The 27,797-nt window shown below is 39.3% G+C and overlaps 1 protein-coding gene across 1 annotated transcript in view; it reads right to left on the reverse strand.

Moving 5' to 3' along the window:
• The window catches only part of dstyk (dual serine/threonine and tyrosine protein kinase), an 84,451-nt gene that overhangs the window by 31,771 nt on the left and 24,883 nt on the right, over window positions 1–27,797 (reverse strand). Inside the window, exons 3-7 of the mRNA XM_057845901.1 lie at window positions 17,900–18,406; window positions 17,600–17,795; window positions 6,406–6,644; window positions 6,185–6,268; window positions 5,948–6,124 (exon numbers count right to left, since the gene is read on the reverse strand). Of these exons, the coding sequence (XP_057701884.1) occupies window positions 5,948–6,124; window positions 6,185–6,268; window positions 6,406–6,644; window positions 17,600–17,795; window positions 17,900–18,406 (1,203 nt within the window). The remainder of the gene's footprint in view (window positions 1–5,947; window positions 6,125–6,184; window positions 6,269–6,405; window positions 6,645–17,599; window positions 17,796–17,899; window positions 18,407–27,797) is intronic.

Here is a 27,797-nt window from a genome sequence, read left to right on the forward strand (position 1 = left end):
CTTGTTTAAAAGCCATTGAAACATATCTAAATAGGTTGTCATGCTTAAGTGATTCATTAAGGTCACTCAATGCAGCTGGTAATCTCTCGTCTCTACAATTCCTGTGCTTCTGCTGAAAATGAAGAAAACTTTAGCTGTACCTGAATTGCTGCGTGCCGGTCTGACACCTACTGAGATTGCAGTAAATCTGAGAATATCCAGATGTGCAGTCTACAAAGCTAAAAAGAAGCTGAAAGATACTGGAACAGCCTCACGAAAACCTGGGTCTGGAAGTGCCCGATCTGTAGGGACCAAAAAGTTGATTGACAAGGTGATATGTGGCCACCCAGAGTCCAGATCTCAATCCCCTGGATTATAGCATATGGGCAACTGTGGAGGACAGTGCCTGTAAGAAGCCACAAACTTCTGTGGCAGCCTTGGAGAGGTCCATTGTTAGATCTTGGGGAAAAATGACAGCATCCTACATAAAGAAGACCTGTCAAGCGTTCCGCAGGCGCCTGGAGGCTGTTGTGACACTTGAGGGAGGACACATTGAAAAATAGTACATGTTCTTTACAATAATGTATAATTTGTGATTAAATTCTAATTCTAAGATGAATAAACATGGCATTTAAGTTGTATTATGGCAGTGTAAACATTTTTTTGGGTCACCCTGTAATGTGAACAAGTGATTTGCATGCCAGAAAGTTAGAATACGGATGATATATTTTGACACCCTTCTTTCTGTCAACATAAGAAAAGGTTTGCTAGGATTCATCCGATCAAGGGCTTATGATGAGTCAATAAAGCATAAAAACATTGTTGAGTTCAGGCTTTGATACTAAAAATAATAGCTCCTTCATTGCAAATATACACATATCGGTTTCCATGTTTTCTTTTGAACCCAAACTGGTTGTCACAAGTGGAAATATAGCTATTCTATTCAGTTTTTGTCTCCAGCACTTTAGAAAGCACAGTGACCAAAAACAATTGGTCTGTAGTTATTTTTACTATTGATTTTACCAGTCTTATCTTTTATAATAAGCACAAGTTCTACTGCCATCATAGAATCGGGTAGAACACCATGAATGACTTCTGAGTAACTCAAACAATTTTAAAAATTAGAGGGCACGCCTATAGCGCCCTTTTTGTGGCTGTCATTGTGAAAAAAAAAAAAATCCAGCTGTGGCCATTCACAGCTGTGTCTTGACAATCAGTGATACATGCTACCTGGAGTTTTTGGATCGAAATAAGGTAAGTTCACGATAATATCTCGTTAAAATTGTGGTGTCTTTAATTCTGCTCTGGCGTGCTCTCGCCTCCAGTTAGGGTTTTGCTGTTTAAAAAAATATATATATTTTTTAAATGCCCCGCTGTTCAAAATTTTTCTTCCCCCAGAAAATTGAGATTTTAAGCTTTCCAATGATGTATCACACATGCACATAGGACAATTTTGAAATTTAGCCAAATTGTCCTATGTGCATCTGGAGGTGAGAGGACGCAAGAGCAGAATTACAGACGCCATGACTTTATCGAGATATTATCGCGTACTTACCTTGTTTCGATCCAAAAACTCCATGTAGCATGTATCACTGAGTGTGAAGACACAGCTGTGAATGGCCACAGCTAGAATTTTGGGGGATTTTATGGGTGAAACATGGTAATATAACAAGGGTCGCGATGCAAAAATCGCAGACATCGAGGAGTGGTCAACATTTTCTTTTTCATATATTTACCCTTTTAAACGTTTTTTTTTTTCTATTTTTCTTTGTTTGGATCGATTATTTATCATCTAACATATCAGAGAAAATGTGACAGTAACAAAAAAAAAATACAACTAAGCGATAGTTATGAGGTACATATCCGTGGCTTTTTTACAGACGCTATTTTTTTCATTGTGACATAATTTGTTGAAGTTTAAAATACATGAGTGAATAATTCTTTAAAGTCTTTTTTTTTTTTTTTAAACTAAATATGAGACATCGATTAATGACTAAGCTAAAAACAACAGACATTTTGAACAATAAATATAATTACTAGTGATGCACGATAATACATTTTTCAACCAATACGATAACCGATAATTTCCTCCTCATTCCAACCGATAACCGATAATGTCAAGCCGATAATTCTATTAAAAGATTTATGTAAAATTTTAAAGTATACACAAAAGAAAATATTACTGTACAAAAATATAATTTATTGCTCTTTTTTTCAACATAAAATATGAACAAGTTGTCAATTCCAACATCTAAATAATGACAGATTGTCTGACATTGTGTAATGGTAAACTTTTGGCAACAATTAGTTACAGAGTAAATACCTAAGTTGCACAAAAATGCCTTTAAAAGTAAGCCATTCCTAACATATATAACATAAATGCACTGCAAAACACACCTCCTTAAAACTAGTCAGTTTTAAGTGTAAATCTATTGGAAATAAGTGAAATTATCTGCCAGCGCTTCAAGTGTATTTCTCTCAGATTTCTTGGAAGAAAAATAGCTAGCTGAAAATAATCTTAACAGCCTTATTTTAAACAATACATTATTATACTTAATCCTAAAAAAAAAACTTGGAAGAAGAAAAGATTTTGAATAATATTTGTGGCTACAGAATATTATTGTTATTTCATTACAACAGGAATGTGCATATTTAAATTGATCAGTGTTAATAAGTGCCAATAAGTTTTGATTATCTACTGTGACTGTAATTGAGCAGACAAATAAGTTAAATTAATTTGAAAAGTGATTGCTAATGTTATATGCTTTGTTGCACACTGTGAAAATGATTAACTCAAAAGAGCGAGATGTCATGTACCCATTCTGCAGCGCTTTGTTTACATTTGCGGCACTCACGACATTTGCTTTACAGCAGCTAAACTGATACACGGCAGTACTATTTGGATGGAGTTGGAGCTCGCATCTCCGTGCGTGTTGTTCTGTGCCTGAGTTTTGTTAAGCCGAAAATAAAGGCAGCGTTACAAAGTCATCTGAACGCTCGTCATTTTACATACTGAATGCCTTATTGACTGGCTGAATTCGTTTTCTCCATGTTTAAATTATATTCTAACCACTGTGCCGTCATGATAAGCTTGCTTACTGGACATCACTTTTCCAAATGTACGTGGTGAAAATGTGATTGGCATGTTTTTCATGAAGAATGGTGGTCGTATAAACTGCATTATATTTTTATCCAGGGCTTTGGCTCTCGGGTCATTTCAGTAAAAAAAAAAAATCGTGTCTCGTCTCGGCGGCGGCTACGTTCGTACCGGATAATCCGCCCACACCGGCCAGTTCGCAGCGGATATTCGGGGCCTGGCTCTGCTCGCACGCCGTGAGGGAACGCTCGAGAAACAGGGGTGTTCGCCGGAGGTGCTGAAGCCGGGGAACCGGCTACTTGCAGACTATCGGTCTCCAGTCGTGCAGGTGTTTAGCCTTAGATGCGAGTTTACCACCCGCCTTGGGCTGCTTTCCCAAAAAACCCAACTCTGTATCGTCACAAGCCCCGTAGTTTTGTTTACAATAGCTTTAGCATTCCCGTTAGCAGCAGCCTCGTATTCATTCCAAAAATCTTTGTGATGCAGTTTTAAATGGATGCTGGGTTAGTGGTTTTGAATGAGGACGCTTTTTTTTCGGCCTCGTGGAACTTCTGCGGTACATGTTTCGCAGATGGCGAGAGCGTCGTTTTTTTAGTAACAGCCGCCATAATATTCAACTACTTCTTGTCGTGTAACTCTGCCTCCTTAACCCCTCCACCCTCAAGGGCTTCAAAGAGGGGAGGGGTTGAGGAGGCGGCGTGCTGAATTCTTCGGTTGTGCACATTTTGAGGCTAAATCAAGTATATAATTATCGGATTGCATTATCGGTTCTATTTTTTTATTATCTGGATTATCTGTGTTACGTCATAATTGCCATTATCGGCCGATAATTATCGGCGACCGATATGATCGTGTATCTTTATTAATTACCTACGTGTTTACGTCTGTAAACGGGGGTTTTCAGGGTAAAACGGACAAATTATAAATAGTTCAGGGGCTTCATGCGCCATGAATCTGCTATGGCAGCATATAGACCCTACCCACCGACGTCACAAAATCACGTGCTCGCTGTATGGTTCCGCCCCCTTGTCCGTCATTTTGTGTCTGTATTATCAATGGTCTCAATTGATCGAGCAATTTATAATGCATTTCATGGAAGACCCGGTGCTTTCGGATGCCGTAAACTCACTTGATGCGTTGCATAAAAGGCGTTATGTGGAAAAGCTTCAGTTTATCCATTCGCCAGATCCATATTTGATGCCTAAATCGATGTTTTTCAACCCGCTGTCTCCGCCGTATTTGCCTGACATCTGCTAGCTACCCTGATATGTACAACTATCTTGTCCACACAAAATCAGCCTATTCTCACGAAAGTTTGAAAAACTTTAAGAGCTTGGAGGCTTATAAATACTTCGTTACTGGTTGGGTGAAACAGGTCCTCGTCCACGAAAATTCGGCAGGAATCTATCTTGTGCTTGGAAAGGTGAGTTACGAAATTTTCAATTCAAAATCTTTTGTTATTGCTAACATCCACTGTCAAGTCTAATGTATTTCATGTCGTTTGTCAATGGAGTTAGGGCTTTTAATGTTTATATGGTTTAGCGATAGCACTCTCACTACATACATACGTGTATGTTGTCGGCGATTAGCCTAGCAATGATCTTAATTGTGGTTGTCAGCCCAAAACCCTCTAAATATATATTAAATGCATCTTACCAGATATAAAATGACTACTACATAATCTGTGGTAATCGTTTGGAGCCCAGTTTTCTCGTCGAATTGCAGCAGCCCATCTCGCTCTCTTCTCTCCGGGCCTCTCGGAATCCGGTAGAACTTCAAGTCTCTCCGTCTTCTCCGTCTATCTTCTCTGTTATTGCAACCGACCGCCACACACGCCTTCACCATTTTGATTATTAATGTTAACGAGCAGAAAAACACGTCGTAAATAGGAGGAATGTACGTAGCCGTAACAGGTAAACATGATGTGTTGACGGACAATTGGGCGGCACCAGTCAGGAGGAAGGAGTTGTGACGTCACGTGGGTAGGGTCTATAGACATAATGTTCTATCAAACACAACAGTTGTTTTGGCTTAAAATACAGCAGTTTATTTTAAAGAGGAGTGTAAGAGCAGAAACTGCTTTTTCAGTCTTGTCTGTGTTTTATATATATATGCTGTATATAGTGACATAGTCCAGAAAATGCAATTCTGTCACTACACAGTACGATTAGCTTACTACGCCTACACCCAAAAACAAATATTTCCATCTTACCAAAATTAATAGACCAGCACAATTAAGTTATTAAAAATGAAGAGATAAGGAAAAGCTGGACTTCAGACAAGAGCTGAAAATCCACAACAAACTCTCACTGTTTAGTGACAAAAACTATTTTCTCAACTTGTACCAAGACAACAGGGCTTTGTGGATAAAATGTTTGTCACTGTCGGTCATATTATACGCCCCAAATTTGAGCTTAGCGGTTATAGTCCACAGTAACGATTCGATTTTGAAGATGAGCCTCACGTCCAACTGTGATGGTTACTACGCCTCTGGTTCTAACCTGTATGGTAGAATCTCTCAGGAATCATGTTCTTTGGAACCCCGACTACTGTTTTTACTGACTCATATTGCTTCTGCCAGAATCATTCTCTGTTGATAAGTGATCGGTTTCAACTATGCTGGAACAAACTGCTAAAAAAATGTTTTTATTGCACAATTTCAATAGTAATGGATCTCTGTGAGTCTTTATAATTTAGTTTTGAATACCGTTTGACAAAATTCTATCATTTAATTAGTGTGAAAAAATGGTGACAGTGGGACTTTATGAGGGAAATCCTTCAAAATGTAACTTATTTTTTTAGGTTTCATTGTGGTGATTGACAAACTGGTTTGGGACAAACAGGAAAAATAGAAAACCTGGAAATGGTTACCTGACGCAGGGATGCCGCAAAAGCCTCGTGAGAGCTGTTGAGTCGGGTTCGGAACTGAGAACAGATGCTTCGGGCTAGTTTGGCAGCGCTGAGACTTTCAATGGCATCTTGGGCCACTTTGCGTTTCCATTCGTGCGAGATAGCAGGTGGGTTCACGAACGTTATCCTGTGGATGATCTGAAAGAGGTGGAGGAGGATAAGGACAACCTGCCTGTGTTGGAATCTTAATTCATTTACCTGTTTGATTTGCTCCCAAACGAGTCGCGTGACAGAGGATCCCGAATGAAAGGTGACCTCAACGTGGTAGGCGGCGTTTAACAACTGCAACAGATGCAGAAGCTAAGCTAACATTGTAGAGAACTCACAGTGGAAGTTAGTTGCTATCTATCACAGTTCGAATATGTAGTTAATGCCTGTCTTCTTTTGGTGATTTACTACGTGTAGTAGGTCCTGCCCACCTGTTTCAGGTGATTGGAGGTGATATTGTGTACCGACGAGTCGATGTGGGATTTCTCCAAACTGCTGAGGCATCGCTCCAGTGTTCCGACGAAACTTTCTCTCAAATAGTCCACAGAACTGATGAGCTTGTTGGCCACGGCCTGATTCAGGCGCAACACTATCAGCTCTTGGATTTGGTGGATGCAAGATTTGATCTCCTTTGATGTAACCGGCTCACCATTGGTTGTCACAATTACATCTGCAGTCAAAATGGAAAAATTAAACAATTGCCCTTTTTTAAAGTATTTTTTCCAATCACTGGCATATAAGGAAGAATTTGTTTGAATGGTTTCTGTCCTGTAGTTAGGATTTGAATACTCATTGGAAATTCACAATATTAGAAATCTACGTAGATTTTACCTCTGTAAGCAACTGAAAGTATACTTAATGTGCATAAATGGCTGTTCTCTTTATACTTGGGTGTTGATGCATTTCATGCTTATGACAGGTTTGAGTCAATTTAAACAAAGTGAGTACATAAAAAGGCTGTCATAATTTTTTTTTTGCATAAATTGTCTTAGAATAATTGAAAATATATAATTTTGTGGCATATCGGTATTGTGAAATTAATGGCCCGTACAGGAAAGGGTTAGTTATCGACGGCATTCAATTTGATTGTCTTGGTGATAGGGTACTTGGTTGAGGCATCCCATCCAGCCTGTCAGCTGCTCCTCTAAACAGTTGTGAATATGATTTTTTCATATCTTTACCAATGAATGATGAATCAAAAATCACACGTGATACAGATTTCCCCCGTTGCTTTGAGACCTCACTTTCCTTCAGGTACACTAGGAGTAATCAGCTATCGAATACTATTCCTGTTTGGAAAGCCCCTCCCAAAGCCATTTCATTGACAGACCATTCCCTTCGGTAGAAGCAAAGGCAAAAACAAAGACAAAGACAAGTAAAATAGAAAAGGCAAAGAAAGAAATTGCCATTGTTTTTTTCCATTTGTGTTTTTGAATAAAAAAAAAGTAAAAGTCAATGACAAAAATTGTCCATTTTTTCAATGACGAGTAAAAAACAATGACAAAAACTGTCCGTTTTTTCAGTTAGTGTTTTTCAATGACAAGAAGTAAAAGTCAGTGACAAATAATTGTCTCTGTTCCATTTGTGATTTTCAATGACAAAAAGTAAAAGTCAATGACAAGGTATACTTAATATTTTTATTTATTTATTTATTTATTTCTCTCCATATTTGTTTATTCATTTTTCAATTTTGGCACTCCTGTGATTCCTTATGTGACTTCCGTTGTCCACCATCTTTGTCTCATGTGCTGGCTAGATAGCTTGGTGTGACCTACATAATGTGATCTCACGTCAACATTAGTTTTTTGACTCGTCCATTAGATGCATCGAGATTCGACACGTGATGATTCGATTACGATTCATAAATGTTCGAAAACGATGATTTTCCCTAATAACGGTTAGTAGCGGAACGAAATTCAAGACACGTCTGCCGCCCGGACACCTTTAACGGATGCACGCACAACGATGACGGATGCAGCTAAAGTTACTGAGCAAGAGATTTACTCCTTATCAAAAGACTCGAAAATTAATTTGTGTATGAGACAGGCAGGGACCCGACGGTCGCGCTTTGAGTTCTCTTCTGTGCGCAAGTTATTTTTATAGAGCAGGCATGAAAATGGGTCAGGGGTTAAAAAGGTGAGAAGGGTGTGGAGGAAATATGTTCCAGTACACTGTACACCCCAACATAATATTGAGCTCTGTCAACCCACACTGTGTTTCAGCAGGGCCGTGCAGAGACCGGTGGAGGGGCCGGTGCTCGTAGATCAAAAGGAGCACATGAACAAGTATTTAATACACATTAAAACAACATAACTTCAATTTGAACCAGCTTTAGATAATAATTGGCTGCGACTGTGACATACTTTAACTGGGAGGGGGCAACAGTGAATAGAAATCAAAACTGTCATCAACACTTTCTGGCTGTGACTCAGTCAGTCTTCCTCTTTTCTTCCTTCAACCTCTGCATCAAAACTTCCTTCCTCAACTTGTTCATCTGAGAACAAACCACATCAGATGGTCACTGACCCACCAACAGCAGTTTTCTTAAAACTATTACAGTGGTACCTCTACATACGATCGCTTCGACACACGAACTTTTCGACATCCGACGTAAAATTTGACTCGCCATTTGTTTCTACATCCGACGACATGCTCGAAATACGACGACAATGGCAACACCGCAGACGAATGCACGGCGGATTTTCTTGTGTGACAAATCCACACTGGTTTCAGAAAAGGTTGGTACAGGTGGTGAAACAAGGAAAAAGTTCACGCTTACCTTCTAAATGAAGATGCAAATGACAGAAAAATATGAGCGTAGGGTGGGCATCCGTGAAATGGCTCAACAATACATCTCCACGGTCCTCCTCCGACCATCGTTCGCCAGTCTTTATAAGTTAAGCTGATAATTCTTATTGTGGTAACATCTCCAGAGAAATCGCCAACTTCGCCACGTTTTTATCATTTATTTCACAACTTCTTCAAAACAAAAACACCTTCTGTCTGCCGCAATTGACGGTGTTCTCAAGAAAGCATTCAAAGTGAAAGTGAAACTCAAGCTCACCGGTCTCTCTGGCACGTCAGCTCCGCGGTGCGTTCAGGGTCAGCAAAAAACATCCGCCACATTAGAACCCGATTCGTTACATTAATACAGGAATTATTATTATTATTATTCCGATTTTGATTTATAATTTATTTGTTTTGCTATGTGTAATTGCCATTTGTAATAGTACCAGCAGTATTTTTTAAGGATTTAGTGAAGGTTTTTGGGCTGTGGAACGAATTAATGGAATTATAATGTATTCCTATGGGAAAATCCTGCTCGACATACGACCATTTCGATTTACAAACCAGGTCCTGGAACGGATTAACTTCGTATGCAGAGGTACCACTGTATTTCATTATTATCCATACTTAACAACTCTAGCATCTAATGATTAATAAAGCAATGACATAAAAATCTTATAGAAAAATAACATTGTAATTGTGTTTATAATTGTATTTAATACCCGACTATCCTTGCAAACTTGTTCTTACCAGGTCTGCTATCCACCCAGCTGATGAGGTATCCACTGCCTTTAGCAGCCTCATCTAACTCCTTTTTTTATCCCTCAATCTCCCTTCCCTACGACGCATGTCTATGTAATGAAATATAAATATTTTAAAAAACAGACTCCCCGGTGGCTTTTAGTTTTAAAGCTTTCGTAATTTCTTTCTCTCTCAATAACGATTTGTGTTTTTATTATTCAATCAAAAAACAAAGTTACTTCTATCAAAAACAAAGTTGCTACAATCAAAATACAGTATATACTTTTAATCCCCAAAAAGTCACTTCAATAAAAAAATTGTTTTTGATTGCAAAAATAAATTTGAGACAAAAAAAGCATTTGAAAACTATTTTTCTTGATTGAAACAAATTTTTCCATTGAAGTAATGTTGTTTTGCATTTGGGCCACATTTTGGCTAGGACATTTGTGTCTTTATTATTCAATCAAAGAAGTTGCTTCAAACAAAAAAATATATATAAAAAGAAAAACTTTGCACATGTGTCAATCACCGTTTACCAAAGCCTGAGAGGGTTTGAGTAGACTCACTATGAAGCATTTAATAAAGCCAAGCATTTTCTTACTACTTTATTCTTGTTGAAAAATAATTCGGTGGGGCAGTAACATGTTTAAAACTTATCATAATTCTTACATTTTGAAGTGCTTGAAAACCATTCATAAATTATACTTAGGTGAAAAAAGTGAAAAAACATGTCTTATATATATGTATCTTTTTTCCAATGTAAAATCTGAATAAATGCATTGAACACGCACAAAAAAAATGGGGGGGGGGGGCGCTACTTCGCGGTTTTCACTTATTGCGGCGGGTTCTGGTCCCCATTAACCGCGAAAAACGAGGGATACCTGTATTTCTGAAAAGCTTTAAGAAGCAGGACTCATTCCCACCACTCGTCGGGCCGGTGTTGTGCCGACACCGGCCGTCAGCTCAAATCCAAGCCGAAAATAACGCGTCTCCGGCGGACGACGGGAGCCATGTGAGGCGCCCCTTCCATCCGAGAGCATGTCGCTTAATTTGACTCAACAGTGTGTTTCTTCGTTTGTATTACCGCTAAATACACAAGCTTGACGCCAATTTAAGGGGAGCTATTTTTTTTCATGGGAGATTTGGCTAGCTCTGGCAGTGTTCAATGCAAGCTGCAACGAATGGCAGTAACTTTTTTATATCGCAAAATGTGAAAACGATTGAAACCATTACTCACCAACTTCAATCTGCTGGCAAATACAGGCAATTGTGTATGCTGCGCTCTGGTCTGCCCCGGTGTGGATAAGGCCTGCTTTTTGTTTTCGCAGCTTTGCAATGCAACGAAAGGCTCTCCAAGCACTCCATGTACAGTAAGGAATGCGCGCGTTTGGAATAATGGAACGCAGCTTGGGCCGATGATTGGTTCTCGTCAGCGAAGCATCTAGAAGGATTTGCTGACTGTGCTCTTAAGTGCTCAGTTTACGTACTAAGTTAATCACATGATGATAATAATAATAATAATTAAATAAAACCTCCCGAACCCCCCCCCTCCTCCCAAAAAGAATTTCTCCTCGGATCTACGCAATTCACGTAGGTCGCCCTTTTTGACTTCAAAATGGCGAATTTCGCCGAAAGGTGAGAGATTTTCATGCCTGATAGAGTTAGAGGGGAAGAGTGATACACTTGCGCACTCACACAACACCCTCCCCCCCAAATCCGACCCCGCCTTTTCTTGCTATCGCTCCCCCCTCTCCCTCCAGCCATGACTGGTAGTTTTCCTTTTTTTCAAACAAAAAAATCCCTGCACGTGACCTGTGCGTTGTGTCATATCCTTGCTATGTTGTATGATATATGTGTGTCTCCTTGTAACTTGCTCTGTAATTTCTGAAGAAGAGAGAGAAGTGGCGGCGCTGAACAAAGTCTGCAGCGGCCCGATGCTCACTCACCGAACGGAATTTCGTTGCATCTGTTGTCATCTTGTGAGAGCTGGTGTCAATGACAAATAAAATTTCTGAATCTGTTGTAATTGAGTGAACAGTTAGCGCCGAGTGCTAAGCTAATTAGCGAATTCACTAACGTGTATTTCCATGTCCATTTGTGCGTTGTTTGTTGGTGTACAAAAGTTAATCCATATGCAGAATGTGTAAAACCATGATTAAGTACAGTGGTAACACTACAAACATGAGAAATAATACAGAAATCTGTGAAAACAAAGTACAGTGGTACCTCGACATACGAACGCTTCGACACCAGATCTTTTCGACATCAGACGTAAAATTTGACTCGCCATTTGTTTCTATATCCGACGAAATGCTCGAAATACGACGATTTATGACAGCGACGCAATTTCATTGTTTTCCCGCAAGACGCACGCACGGCGGATTTTCTTGTGAGAGAAATCAACATGGGTTCCAAGAATGTTAAAGCAGGTGGTGAAAAAAGAAAAAAGGTGAGGCTTACCAATGAAAAAATATGAGCATGGGGTGCGCATCCGTCAACTGCTTGACAATACTCCTCCGACCTCAGTTTGTCAGACTTTATAGGTAAAGGTGACAACCACCGCGAAAGAGATCGCCAGCTTTGTCAAGTTTTTAATCATTTATTTCAGAACTTGTGCAACACAACACGTCACCTGCCCACAACAATAGGATGTTAAAAGTGAAAGTAATATCCCAACTGAACTCTGTCACTCTGCAGTTAGCCCCACGGTGCGTTCAGGTGCACCACATAAAATATGACTGCCACATTAGAACCTAATTTGTTACATTATTACAGGTATTATTATTATTATTATTACTATTATTATTATATTATTGTTCAGTGTTTTTGTTTTGCTCTTTGTAATTGCTATTTGCAATAGTAAAAGCAGTATTTACAGTGGGGCAAATAAGTATTTAGTCAACCACTAATTGTGCAAGTTCTCCCACTTGAAAATATTAGAGAGGCCTGTAATTGTCAACATGGGTAAACCTCAACCAGGAGAGACAGAATGTGGAAAAAAAAAACAGAAAATCACATTGTTTGATTTTTAAAGAATTTGCAAATCATGGTGGAAAATAAGTATTTGGTCAATACCAAAAGTTCATCTCAATGCTTTGTTATGTACCATTTGTTGGCAATAACAGAGGACAAACGTTTTCTGTAACTCTTCAAAAGCTTTTCACACACTGTTGCTGGTATTTTGGCCCATTCTTCCATGCATATCTCCTCTAGAGCAGTGACGTTTTGGGGCTGTCGTCGGGCAACACAGACTTTCAACTCCCTCCACAGAGTTTCTATGGGGTTGAGATCTGGAGACTGGCTAGGCCACTCCAGGACCTTGAAATGCTTCTTACGAAGCCACTCCTTTGTTGCCCTGGCTGTGTGTTTGGGATCATTGTCGTGCTGAAAGACCCAGCCACGTCTCATCTTCAATGCCCTTGCTGATGGAAGGAGATTTTCACTCAAATTCTCTTGATACATGGCCCCATTCATTCTTTCCTTTACACAGATCAGTCGTCCTGGTCCCTTTGCAGAAAAACAGCCCCAAAGCATGATGTTTCCACCCCCATGCTTCACAGTGGGTATGGTGTTCTTCGGATGCAATTCAGTATTCTTTCTCCTCCAAACACGAGAACCTGCGTTTCTACCAAAAAATTCTATTTTGGTTTCATCTGACCATAACACATTCTCTTAGTCCTCTTCTGGATCATCTAAATGCTCTCTAGTGAACTGCAGACGGGCCTTGACATGTACTTGCTTCAGCAGGGGACACGTCTGGCAGTGCAGGATTTGAGTCCCTGGCAGCGCATTGTGTTACTGATAGGAGCCTTTGTTACGGTGGTCCCAGCTCTCTGTAGGTCATTCACTAGGTCCCCTCGTGTGGTTCTGGGATTCTTGCTCACCGTTCTTGTTATCATTTTGATGCCACGGGTGAGATTTTGCATGGAGCCCCAGATCGAGGGAGATTATCAGTGGTCTTGTATGTCTTCCATTTTTTAATAATTGCTCCCACAGTTGATTTCTTTACACCAAGCGTTTTACCTATTGCAGATTCAGTCTTCCCAGCCTGGTGCAGGTCTACAATTTTGTCTCTGGTGTCCTTCGACAGCTCTTTGGTCTTGGCCATAGTGGAGTTTCGAGTGTGACTGACTGAGGTTGTGGTGTCTTTTATACCGATAATGAGTTAAAACAGGTGCCATTAAGGTGCATAACAGGTGCCTCGTTAGACCTCATTAGTAGCAGTTAGACCTCTTTGACAGCCAGAAATCTTGCTTGTTTGGAGGTGACCAAATACTTATTTTGCACTCGAATTTGGAAATAAATTCTAGGGCTGCAGCTATCGAATATTTTAGTAATCGAGTAATCGACTGAAAATTCTATCGATTAATCGACGAATAGGATAAAACATTTTTTTTAGGTAAAGAGCAATTATACATATACATGAGAAAAAAAGATTTAATCCAATATTGAACCATTTTCAGTCAATCAATGTCTTTATTTTCGATGTACATTGTTGAAAACAGCCAACAATTGCATCTAAGATGTGACTAGAAAAAAAATTCACTGTTTTCACTCAAAAAACTTTGAGATCTTATAAAAAAAAAAAAAAAAAAACATATTTCTTACCTAAAAATGTAATTACGCTTGATAACACACATCACTTGAAAGCTATGTGTTTTTCCCTCGCGTTTTAATTTCATTTAGATTTGTGTCGAACTATTTTTAAGTTCTATTTAAGTTTTAAGTTAGTCTAAACTGTAAGTACTGATAGGATTTTGAGTTTTTGCAGTGTTCAAAATAAATGTTTGATACCTGCTGTATGGGAGCACATTAGGGACCAGTGCCACTTGGTGACTACTGAGCTAAAACTGACAGTCATCTTTATTATGTTTTAATTTTACACCCTCATCACTCTACAGCGCTGTGTTTTTACAGATTAAATAAAGCCTGTATGTAAGACACGTTAGGCACGCATCGACAGTGGTCATAATCAATAGAAACCTAGCCCTCCGACGGGCTGACGTTACGTGATCAAGTGACAGTAACGTTATATTTACTAGCGATGAGAAGTCTACTGCTTAAAGATGGCAGCTGTTTACTAACGCTGCCCAGACGCGGCCGAGTCTGTCGTTTCGCATCTAGTCCTAAATGAATGCGATATCTATGAGACGCATCGGACACTATCTGCTACCACACTAGCATCATGCGGGCGTAGTTATTAACAACGTCGGCGTAGTTTGTAGCGGGTGTCGGCTGCGGTAAGTTTTTTAAAAAATTTTTATTGCTTCCTCCTCTACGCACATGACGTCAGCGCGTTGTCCCGTATTAAAAGTAGTCCGGGCAAAATGTGATGCTTAGAGCTGGCAAAAATAACCAATTCCTTGAGGTGAGTAAAATTACTCGGATCAGTTTTTAAACTCGAGTTACTCGAGTTGCTCGAGTATTCGTTTCAGCTCTAATAAATTCTTTAAAAATCAAACAATGTGATTTTCTGTTTTTTCCACATTCTCTCATGGTTGAGGTTTACCCATGTTGACAATTACAGGCCTCTCTAATCTTTTCAAGTAGGAGAACTTGCACAACTGGTGGTTGACTAAATACTTATTTGCCCCACTGTATTAAGGATTTAGTGTAGGTTTTTGGGCTGTGGAACGAATTCATGAAATTATAATGTATTCTTATGGGTAAATCCTACTCGACATACGACCATTTCGACTTACAAAGCTTCATATGTAGACGTACCGCTGTATACTGGTTAAAGAAGACTGTGTAAATTTTATTATTATTAATAATAATAATAATAATAATAATACATTTTTATTTCTAGAGCGCTTTTAAAGCCACACAAAGACGCTTCACAAGAGAGATGGAATCAATGGATGATCAAAGCAATCATTATTGTATTGTTGAGAGAAATAAGTACTGCCTTTGAAACAGCTTTTGTTTTTGCACCTTCGTGTGAAAAAGCGCATCTCAAAGTCAGCTGTGTTTTGTACAGGCATGTTGAGAAATAAGTACTGCCTTTAATATGGTCAATGTTTTTGCACTTTCTTGTAAAAAGAAAAAATCGGCTGAAGGGCAGCTTTTTGTTGTATGGGCATGTTTCCATAGTTCCTGTTAAATCATTAGGATATTTTAAATGAATAATGGATATAAATTTGTTCGGCTACTTCATTAATTCGAAATGTATGATGCATCGATAATCATAATCGTGATCATTGTCAATACTAGAGCTGGGAATCTTTGGCCACCTAACGATTCGATTACGATTACGATTCAGATGGTCAGATTCGATTCTAAAACGATTATTGATGCACCCCCCCCTTTTTTTTTTTTTTTTTAAATATTTTGTACATTTGTTCCAAAATTGTTCAAAAATACTCTCAGGCTAAACCAAACTACTATTTCAGTATCAAGTTCAAATATAGCAGTAAACAAATATACAAAAATAAGATTAAATAAAAAACTCCAGTCCCCATTCTGTATCAGCAGCTTTAAACTACATTCAATTAATTTGATGTTGTGAATCAACCGTTAAAGTTGTTAAAATTGCTCCCGTTAATCCATAATTTCCCTTTTGTCAACTTTCGACATGTGAAAGTTTTAAAACTATTTTAAAGATAGATTCAAGTCAATATTTTACCGATTTAGGAATATTTTAGATAAAAAGTTAATTAGGTTTGCTTGGAAGGTTCGCTACAACAGCCTTGCAGAGAAGTGTACTGCTTTAAGATGGCGGCCGTTTACTACGTCTGCATCTAGCTTTTTGTAGATGTGCTGCAAACGCTACCGCTACCGTAGTGCATCTAGTCTTATATAAATGATATCTACCGTAACATTATGTGGATGACGTACTTTTGTAGCAGCTTCAGGTATGTTGTTGTGTTTTTTTATCTCGTGGCATGAGTTGCGCTAGAGCCGTGAGTTGAGCATTGGCATTACCCGAGGGGCCAGGTAATGAGAAGCATGATGTTTAGCTACTCCCGCTCCGTTGCTCATTGACCGCGCGGCGCGCTGAGTGTGTTGTACTTCCGCTTTACTTGGCATATTTCAATAATCGGAATTTGGATGTTTGTGAATCGTTCTCGAATCTTCCACGGCCGAATCGCGAATAATCTAAGAATCGGAAATTTTGCACACCTCTAGTCAATACCGTGATCATCGTTCAATGCTTGATCGCAGCACCCTGGATCGTAATCCGAATCATAGGGTGCCTAAGATGGCACACCCCTATTGTCCATAGGAATGTATTTCTCGTATTCGTAGAAATTAGAATTGTGTTTACGAGACTTTGCAACCTCAGCTTTTATATTTGTACTTGCAATAAAACCAATTCAAACCCAAATAATTTAGATTTATACTCACATGTGTCGAGAATGTAACTCAAATAATATTCTCAGGAGAGATATACAGATTATCGGCGCCGATATTTGGAAATTTGACGTATATCAGTATCAGCCTTTTGTTTAAACTGACCGGCCGATATGAAAAAATCCATTTAAAACTGGGTTATTTCGGCTTAGATGTAGCTGCGCCTCTCTCTCCTGCCTGCTGTCTCTTGCACTAGTATTCACCCTGTCCTCTGACTAGTAAAATGATGATGGTAAATGGATTTACATTTGTATTGTGCCTTTCCACCTTTTTAAGGCCCTGAAAGCGCTCCACACTATATCCTAATCTACCTACGGTGACGTAGCACCAGGAGCAACGTGGGGTTTAGTATCTGGCTTAAGGATACTTAGACAAGGTCATCAGGATGGAGAATCGAACACGCAACCTCTGGGTTGGGGAATAACTACCACTGAAGCACGCCACTACCTAATATTTTATATTTGTGTGATTCAATAAACATGCTTTAGGCATTTTAATGAAGTTCAGTGTTTGCATTATTCATTTTTTTACGCCAGTTTTAACAACTACTACTACTACTGATGATGATATCCCACTAGGGTTTCAACTACACATTTGTATTCAGGGAAAAATTGTGTCATTGTTCAAACATGGGCAAATTTTGGCAAATAAACTAATATAATAATGCAAGGTTATTATTATTATGAGACATCTAACCAAATACAAGGATGTTCCTTTTAATAAATTACAAGCATACTAACTCACCCATGAACTCCAAGTTAGCAGCATCCTCCAGCAACTGCTCTTTCATGCTGCCAAGTGTCTCCACAATCATTTCCTTCATCTCCTCCTGTTTGCGGTTAGCGATGGCCATGAGCGAGGTGAACAATTCCCCTTCTTTCTCACGGGTGTACTCCAGCCTGCGGGGGGTTATCTGCAGATCTCTCTGCATGTCAAAAGCCTGCAGAAAAGGACATAAGCTGTATATTGTTTGCTTCCTGTGCAAGTTAAAGCCGAACACTTGAAGGACTGCAATTCATGATCACATGGCAGAACTTATCTGACCTGGTTGATGAAAAGATCAAGGCACCGGCAGTGGAGACCGTTGAGCAGGCTGGCAGCTTCCACCTGTTGGTTTTGAAGCACCTGGCGTGTAAAAGGCACCAGAATCCTGTGCAGTCTATCAAAAGCCTCACCCAGCATGCTTTGAGGCTTGGCACCTGGGGTAGGCATCTGCGTCGGGGCGCCGCAGGAGCAATTTCCTGCTAGGCTACTTAGGAAGCCGAGGGACAACAGCTGCTTATGGAGGGCGCTCTTCTCACGCTCCTTTTCCTTCTCTGTGCGGCGACTGGGCTCCGGCGATGCTGCGGGCATCGTGTCAGGGAGGCGGATAAAACAGATGGGAAAGGACAGCAACTCTTTGACCTTCCAGAGCTCAGCCACTTGCTCCGTGTTTAAGGAGTCCTCCTTGATGGCATACAGTATAATCGGGATGACATTTCGAGTGCAGTCTTCTAAGGCCTCCTCCATGGGTTGGACACTCGCACAGGGCACCACCATGACTTTTGCCTCCTGAGGTGAAAGCACAAACATGTTAAGATTCTTACAATGTTCAATTCAAAGCTTCCAAAGCAAAGACATTTTTCAAACTCGCCCTAAACAGTATGCTTATAAGTAACTACATTAAATGGTAAAAAAAAAAAGTTAGTTTGAAAAAGGTGAGGCAAGACCCAGGTATGCCCCAACTTTTCCATGCCAGAGAAGTGTAAGCATATGTAAGATGCTTAATCGAGTAGCACCTATTTTACCTAGCTAGGCATGGTTTCACGCATTCAACGTTGACTCCAGAGAAAAGGGCATCCAAATGTAAAGAGTCATATACAAATCAAATGTAAAGGGTCATATACAAATCCTAATGAAAACTATGTTTACAGAAAGAGCATAATGAAGATTAACGCATTGGTTGAGATAATTACTGCAGGTGCAAAGATGCAAACCAAGAGTCCTAAATTTGTTCCATGATCGAAAACCATACTCTAAATTTATAGCTGCAATTCTAAGATGTGAAAAACAGAATCAAATGAATGAAAATTGTGTTTATCTATGCAATAACTCACCCACCATCAAATCATAACTGATCTGTTTGAGCTCATTGTTTTTTTATGACTCACTGTTCGACATTAAGCAGAGAAACAAGCACCAAACAAAACCACTGTAGGCAAATATGCAGCTTGAGAACAAAATTATCAGTGGTAAGGAGTGAATAGCAAAATTAAGGCCCGTTACTCAATACCAAGTTTGGCAAGTTCCAACTTGTAGGCCTGAACGATATTGGAAAAAAAAATATCATTGCTATTTTTGGGAGGTTTGTGATATATTGCCATATTATATTGCGATATTAAAACTACACGCGTTTTCACCAGATAACTTGAATAGCTCTGTTTGGGATAGGCCTGAAAAATATTAGAAAAAATTATGATTGTTGCATTGTGAAATGCCAAGATTCCACAGCACAAATTAATCGCACCCAAAATTTTCATTGCATCATCTTTAACGCCACACTGTCAATCACTCTGCAAAACATTAATATAATTCCTTTATTCATTCATCTTCTGAACCGATTATCCACAAGAGGGTTGCGGGGGTGCTTGAGCTTATCACTGCTAACATTGGGCAGAAGGCGGGGTACAACCCGAACATTTATATTTGTAATGTGAATTATTTTTAAACAAAAATAACGTAGAAAAATGGTTGTCTTTATTAAATGCTTCATTGAGTAAGTCCACTTAAATTCACTCACGCTGCCGAGAACAGCCTCTCACTTACACAATGAATGAGCTGGCACAACACGTTTCAGACTGGGCTGAAGTTTAACGATGATTAACACATTTGTGCCTTTTATCTTAGAGCTACAGAGGCTTCTCTGGCCAGATGAAAGCTACAAACCTGTCAATCATCGTTAACGTTAAGTACCAAACGCCAGCTACACTGGTGACCAAGAAAAACTTAGGTCGCACTGCTTAGCAGGAGGGAGGGTGTGAGGCTGTGGCGCCGTATGAGTATGAAGCAGAAAAATATGAATATATTTTTTTTAATTTAATACGCGATCCTTTTTCACTCGATTCCAATCCTCTGAAAAATGGCGCAATCGGCCCGATTTCCAATCTAATGATCTAATGAGGGGACATCCCTAATTTATAAAATGCCGTTTAATCGAGGCTTGCTGTATATAACAGGGATCCATGATCTGCACACTTGCTGCTTTTATAAAGTAAAAGAAAAGTTAACATGTTAAAAAAAAAGAAAAAAAACCAATTGCAAGTCCTGCGATGTGACTATTGCTCATGCGCACACTGTGATGGCGAAATTAAAACAATATATTGTGCAGGCCAACCAACTTGTGAACTTTTGAGTCTGGACTTGGCAAGTTCAGTCAGAAGAACGAACTCTGGGGGACAGAAGGATGGGAGGACAGTGGCTATTTTTCAACACAACCTGGGGACCTCATCATTTTTTTCTTTTAACTCCCAAATATTTTCTCTGGTTAAGTTGAAAAAATAAATAAAAACAATATTTCTGTATATTGTGTGTACCTATTCATTCTCCATAAAATCAGCGAGAGCTGAATGTCAACTGTGGGCCTGTGAAGCACTTTGAGACATTTGTCGCAATTAAGGGCAACATAGATAAATCTAACTCAACTTGACCTGACTTGAGTATTCGACCAGACTTGGTCAGATGCAAACTTACAATTCTGACAGTGATTTGTCTGACACTGATCATGACGTATTTCTAGTCCACAAATACATAAGCATGTAGAAATACATATGGCGGAAAACACAGACAAGACTGAAAAGCAGTTTCTGCTCTTGCACCCCTCTTTAAATAAACTGCTGTATTTTAAGCCAAAAGAACTGTTGTGTTTGATGGAACAATATGCCTATATGCTGCCATAGCAGATTCATGGCGTATTAAGCCCCGGAACAATTTTTAATTTGTCTGTTTTAGCCTGGAGACCCCAGTTTACAGACGTCGCGCAACCTGTTTTGTTTCAACCCAGCCATAAAAAGAAGGTAAGTAATCATATTTATTATTCGAAATGTCTGTCATTTTTAGCTTAAAATCATTAATTGATGTCTAACATTTAGTTTAAAAAAGAAAAAAAACTTTTAAAAATTATTCACTCGCATATTTTAAACTTTTAAACAAATTAGGTCACTTTAAAAAATGGTGTCTGTAAATAAGTCACGGATATCTACCTCATAACTATTGCTTTTTGTTACTGTCGCATTTTTCCCAATATTTTAGATGATAAATAATTGATCCAAACCCAAACCCAAAGAAAAATGGGGAAAAAAATGTTTAAAAGGGTAAATATATGAAAAAGAAAATCTCGACCACTCCTTGATATCTGCGATTCCTGCATCGCGACCCTTGTTATATTACCATGTTCCACCCATACAACCCCCCAAAAATCTGGCTGTGCCCATTCACAGATGTGTCTTGACACTCTGTGATACATGCTACATGGAGTTTTTGGATCGAAAAGAGGTAAGTACGCAATAATTTATCGTTAAAATCATGAGTCCTTAATTATGCTCTCTCATACGCCCCCACTCAAGTTAGGGTTTTGCTGTTTAAATCTTTTTTTTTTTTTTTAATGAACTCCTGTTCAAAATGTTTCTACTTCTATCTACTTAAAATTGAGATTTTAAGCTTTCCAGTGATGTATCGCACATGGATATAGGACAATTTTGAAATTTGGCCAAATTAGGGGTCTCAGAACGGAACATCAAGTCACCTGAGTGTTTTCCGCCATATATTGAGAAACGGCAGAGCACATCGAATGCAAGTTTGTCTTTTCAATTTTACCAAGGTCATATCTAATCAATTTCCATCATGCATGTGACAGCAACCCAACAGCAGCAACACTATGAACTAGAGAGTAATGACCAAAAAATACAATGGTTCCTTAAGATCGAAATGGAATTTGAATCATGACAATTCTCATCTCTTGAAAACACTCGTATCTCAAATAATATTTCACTATTAAAACACAGAAAATGCAATTAATCTGTTCTAGCCATCCCTCAAAAATACAATATTTGTCCAGAAGGGACACAGTAGTAACATAAAATCATTTGCTCTACACAAAATCTGCAAACAGAAAATGTGAACACAAAATGTAATATACAGTACATTGTACATACGTACATGTATTTTATTGTCCTTCATTGTTGTTTATTTTTTCTGTTGGTACAATTATCTGTTGGTAAACCAGATAATTGGCGCGTAACCACCACCAAATAATTTTGTCCTTCCACTGCAAGGAACCCAATGTGAGTTGATGATGGCTGGATGTTGTGAAATGCCCTGCCATCATGCAGGGATATGAAGTGCACTCGTATATCAAGGAACCATATAACCCACAGGTGTCAAACCGATTCCAGAAAGGGCCAAGTGGGTGCAGGTTTGCTTTCCAACCAATGAAGAGGACACCTTTTCACCAATCAGATCTTTTACATGTGTAATCAGTTAAACTTTGTCAGGTGCTGCTTGTTTCAGTAGGAAGTTCATTGGTTAAACTCTCTGCACGGTATCGGTTGGAACAAAATCCAGCACCCACTTGGCACTTTCTGGAATCGGTTTGACACCTGTGACATAACCGAACATCCCGACGGCTTGTTGGTGATCACACTCGGAGGTGCTGGGGGCATGGTGGCTGTTCCATCCGCTAGGATTGTGGGTGTAGGGTGTGTTCAATCCCCCTCTCGATTAGCGGGGTTGGCGCCATGCCTACCCGATGGTTCCTGCACTACAGTGTCAATTTCTACATGACAAACACACGCCAGATGGGGTACTTGCATGACATGCAACCAGATTAGAGATTACACAGTTATCAAGTAGGACCTAATTCATTATCACAGGACATTAATCCTGATACTGGGCTCCTCCATTGCTCACACTGCTTTTGCACTTAACCTACGATATCATCCGTCAATCTGACCTGTCCCCTGTCATATTGTAATATTTTCCTCTGGTGGGTGGCAGTCTTTCCCCCTTACATGGTGTTGTCCGGTAGTAATAGTCATTTCATGACAGTAACGCTGCTCACACTAAGTAACATGTGTTTTTAATAATATTTTATGTAACAATTCTGTTCTTTCTCTCAGTCTTTCCACCCAAAGCCCTTTTTTGTCCGGCTGCAGTCTTGGAATAAAAAATAAAATACATTTTAAAAAGTCACAATCACAGCCATGACAATGAATTTTGGAAAATATTTTTAATGGCTTAATTTTTATTCCATATTTGCTGGTCAAAAAATAAAATACACACACACAAAAATACCACATTACAGATATTTTGTGTGTATAAGTATGTTTAGAGGTGGCGGGGCTCGTTGATTCTTAGTTGGTTGCTCATTCATGTTTTATGTAGTTCAAATATTAAACCTTTGTCATACAAAAAAGTTATTTTGAATCGTACATTATTCTTATATGTCTGCTTAAGTAGAACCGAGCAAGGCTATTGGATCAAGGAGATGCTGTATTTCCTCAAATTGAAGAAAAACTGACACTCTGTGGATCATTTGGGTCCTTTGAGAACACTTGGAACCCTTTTTTGTCATATGTTAGAACAGGGGTCGGGAACCTTTTTGGCTGAGAGAGCCATGAACACCACATTTTTTTCCCGTGAGAGCCATACAATATATTAAAAACTAAAGTTTCAAGTAGTGTGTGCATTTTATGTAATGTCAACACTTTTAAAGTACATGAGTTTGGGTTAGTCTCCGAATTATTTTTAATAACATTGTTATGCTGTTGCTAATCAATGATGAGTATTTCTTACCATTAATGCGACTTCTGGTGCTGCGCGTGGTTTTGCTGATGGCTTTGTAGTCTGATTGATACTTGGTGAGGTTAAGCTTCAAGCAGGCGTTGAGAAACTTAGGATGTGTTTCTTTTCATGTTCACGAAGGGCCACGAATCCTGTTTTTCCCTACCACGCACGGCGCACCATTAGTGCACACCGAAACAAGTTTATCCATCGGTATATTTTTTTCTTTAGTGAACTCAGTGAAAGACTTAAATAAATCCTCCCCTCTTGTTGTACCTATCAGAGTGAAAACCCTGCAATCACGCTGTATTGGGATAAATTGCTTATGTCTGTTGTCCATCCAAAGCGAGAGAATAAACGGTGCCGCATTTATGTCCTTCACTTGCTTTGCCTCAATAAGATTTGACATCATTGCGGTATTTATCCGAAAAGTCGTCAAAAACTCTCCACAAAGGCAAATTCCTCTGTCAGTTCCTGCGGAAAAGTACGATACTCCTCGTCTTTCTTTTCCCCCATCTTCTCAAAAGAGTTTGTAAAACTAGCTGAGAAACGCAGAAAATGAAACTAAAAACGAGGGAAGTTTACTTCACGCACATGCGCACATCAGCTGCTATTTTCGACAGCAAAATACGGCAACCCTACTTGAACAGCGTCTCCGCCTCATCTGTGCTGCCAATGCGATTCATAGATAAATAAAAATATAGATGGACCAAAAATTTATGTTTCCCACTTTCCCCACTAAAATTACGGTGAACCAGCTTTCTAGTCGCCGGTTTTAGTATATGGACTAAGTGTCCCATGATCACCCTGGGCTCATGCAGCCAATGGCATGGGACTTAGAGGGATCTAATGTAGCACATCTAGGTTGCTATTTGATGATATCTAGTGCGAATTGCGCGAGTGTTGTCAGAGCATTAAAAAAGTTAACATACGTCGCGAAAGTCACGTCTGTGCTCATTACTGCACAACACCAGCATATGACCAGTGACCGTCGCTGTTTCGCGCAAAGGAGTATAACGAAACTTTTTTTTTTTTTTTTTTAAATAATTAAAGATTTGCCTGCGAGCCAGATGCAGCCGTCAAAAGAGCCAGATCTGGCTCGCGAGCCAGATGCAGCCGTCAAAAGAGCCAGATCTGGCTCGCGAGCCATAGGTTCCCGACCCCTGTGTTAGAAGCACAGACTGTCATTTTGATGTGCATTTTTTAACTATGCCCGGAAAACTTCATAATATATACGTGCATACAGTGATCCCTCGCTACTTCGCACTTCGAATTTTGCGGTTTCAGTCTATCGCAGATTTTTTTTCAGTCAAAAAATAAACATGCATAAAAAAATTCAAATAATGGAGAAAATATGGTGTAAAATCTGCCCGTTTCCTAACAGAAGGCAAAAAGAGCCCGCCCAACTCATATTCCACCGCTCCGATTCGCTGGCTAGCATCACTCAGGAATATCGCAAGCTGATTGGCCGAGATGTTTAACTTTGCTGCTATCGAAGGAAAATGGCTCCAAAGCGTCCTCCGCCTGCTCAATCCTCTAGTGAACCCAAGAAGAATAGAAAAATGATGACGGTGCACTAGAAAGTAAAGTTCAATTACTGTACATGCTTAAAGTTGGCCACAGCTATGTGTCTGTTGCACACCATTACGGAGTAAACGGTCAACCGTTCGTTACATATAAAAAGATGAGGTGAAAATCGCGGTATGATAGCCTCATTCCTGAAGGAGAGTTCAATGAGGGTGACGGTGATGACGACTACGACGAAGATGAACCACAGCCTAGTACCAGTGCTTCAAGTGAAGAAAATTGTGGTTTTGTTGCCAGCAAGGGCTGGTTCGCAGAATTCAAAAAGAGGTTTGGACTTCGCAACGTTACATTGCATGGGGAGGTCTCCTCGGCGGACCATGACGCAGCTGTTCGTTACGTTGAGGACCAATTTCCCATATTAATTAAAGAGGGGGCTATCTCCCGGAGCAGGTGTTTAACATGGACGAGACTGGCCTTCTTTGGAAGAGGATCACATCCAGGACGTTCCTTTTCAAGGAAGAAGGGAAGAGGCGAGGCTTTAAGGCCCACAAAGATCGCATGACTCTCAAGCTTCTCAATTAATCATCTTTACCTTCATATCTATTGTTCTAGAGTTTTTTCTTCATTTATCCAGATAATCAGTGTGGTGAGTACATTTTATTCATCTTATGCATTTTATTGTATATTAATATTGAGTTTACTTTTCTAACTAGTGTACTGTATACACAACAAAATATATAAAGAATGTAATATAAATAAAATAAAATTCTCCTGTATCCAAGCAGCTGAACAGGACAGGTTTTTAAAAAAAATAAATAAATAAAATAATGGTGGTAGTCGCTAACTTCGCGGTTTTTCACTTACCATTAACCGCGAAAAACGAAGGATCACTGTATATTTTTTTTGGTCGGTGTTCTTCTCCCCTTTAAAGGAGCAAGGTAATGATAATTAATATTTTGGAGATAAGTGCCGTGGGTATGGGGGGAGGGTCGTTGTTAGAGGTGTGCAAAATTTCCGATTCTTAGATTATTCGTGATTCGGCCGTGGAAGATTCGAGAACGATTCACAAACATCCAAATTCCGATTATTGAAATATGCCAAGTAAAGCAGAAGTACGACACACTCAGCGCGCCGCGCGGTCTTCGGTACGCAATTAGGGACGGAGCGAGAGTAGCTAAACATCATGCTTCTCATTACCCGGCCCCTCGGGTAACGCCAAAGCTCAACTCATGCCACTGAGATTAAAAAAAAAAAAAAAAACAATTTACCTGACTGCTGCCGAAAAGCTGCTACAAGCCACATTATGTTACGGTAGATATCATTTATATAGGACTAGATGCATTATAGCTTCGGTATCGTTGCCAGCACATCTACAAAAAACTAGATGCGGGCGTTAGTAACGGCCGCCATCTTAAAGCAGTACACTTCCCTACAAGGCTGCTGTTGCGAACCTTCCAAGCGAACCTAATTAACTTTTTATCTAAAATACAGTACTCCTAAATCGGTAAAATATTGATTTGAATCTATCTTTAAAATAGTTTTAAAACTTTCACATGTTGAAAGTAGGCAAAAGAGAAATTATGGAATAACAGGAGCAATTTTAACAACTTTAACGGTTAATTCACAACATTAAATTAATTGAAAGTAGTTTAAAGCTGCTGATATAGAATGGGGACTGGAGTTTTTTATTTACTGTTATTTTTGTATATTTGTTTACTGCTATATGTTAACTTGATACTGAAATAGTAGTTTGGTTTAGCCTGAGAGGATTTTTGAACAATTTTGGAACTAATATACAAAACGAAAAAATAAATAAATAAATAAATAAATAAATAAAGGAGTGGGGTGCATCAATAATCGTTTTATAATCGAATCGGAGCCTCTGAATCGTAATCGTAATCGAATCGTTAGGTGCCCAAAGATTCCCAGCTCTAGTCGTTGTTGTTGTTTTCTATTTTTTTCAGGGTTTTTTTCGGTTTTGTTGTTGTTTTGTTTTTTATTTGACATAAAACATAAAATTTAAAAAAGGCTCAAATGCTGTAACCTCATTTGCTTGTATCGCATGGGGTCAGTAAACAAAGTTTAAAAAAAAATAAAAAATAAAAAAGTTGAACTGAGAGTGGAGCAATGATGGTAAAGAGGCAGACAGAGCAACACAAAGGAGACAGTCAGTGCCATCTCCAAGAAACACGAACTGAGCTGCGTCTCTGGAACAAAGATAGCCTGCAAGCATCCAGATCAATGCGGTGTTTGAATCTCTTTAGCTCAATTGATTTCAACAAAGACCATGAAGGAGAAGTTAGTGTGGACGGCTTGCTGGCTCCCGCCCATGTCCAGTGTTAATTTCTTTTCCAAAATAACTCCGTAAAATATTAAAAGTGGGCGCTTCAGTAAAGGGGACAAATACAGTTCTGCAATATGATTGTTTTAATAGCAACCATTTGCTTACAAGTTTGCTTTTGCATGTACAGCACACTCAAAGAGAGCTGACAGGTGATGTACGGTAAGTTTAACCAAAAATGAAGATGGGTTTGGACCCTTTGTCCTTTGGGTACAGAAATAGATCGACGCTGGGGCAGGGAGGTCTAATTAGCAAGTG

Source organism: Corythoichthys intestinalis, chromosome 9 (genome assembly GCF_030265065.1).
Source record: "Corythoichthys intestinalis isolate RoL2023-P3 chromosome 9, ASM3026506v1, whole genome shotgun sequence".
Taxonomy (NCBI): domain Eukaryota; kingdom Metazoa; phylum Chordata; class Actinopteri; order Syngnathiformes; family Syngnathidae; genus Corythoichthys; species Corythoichthys intestinalis.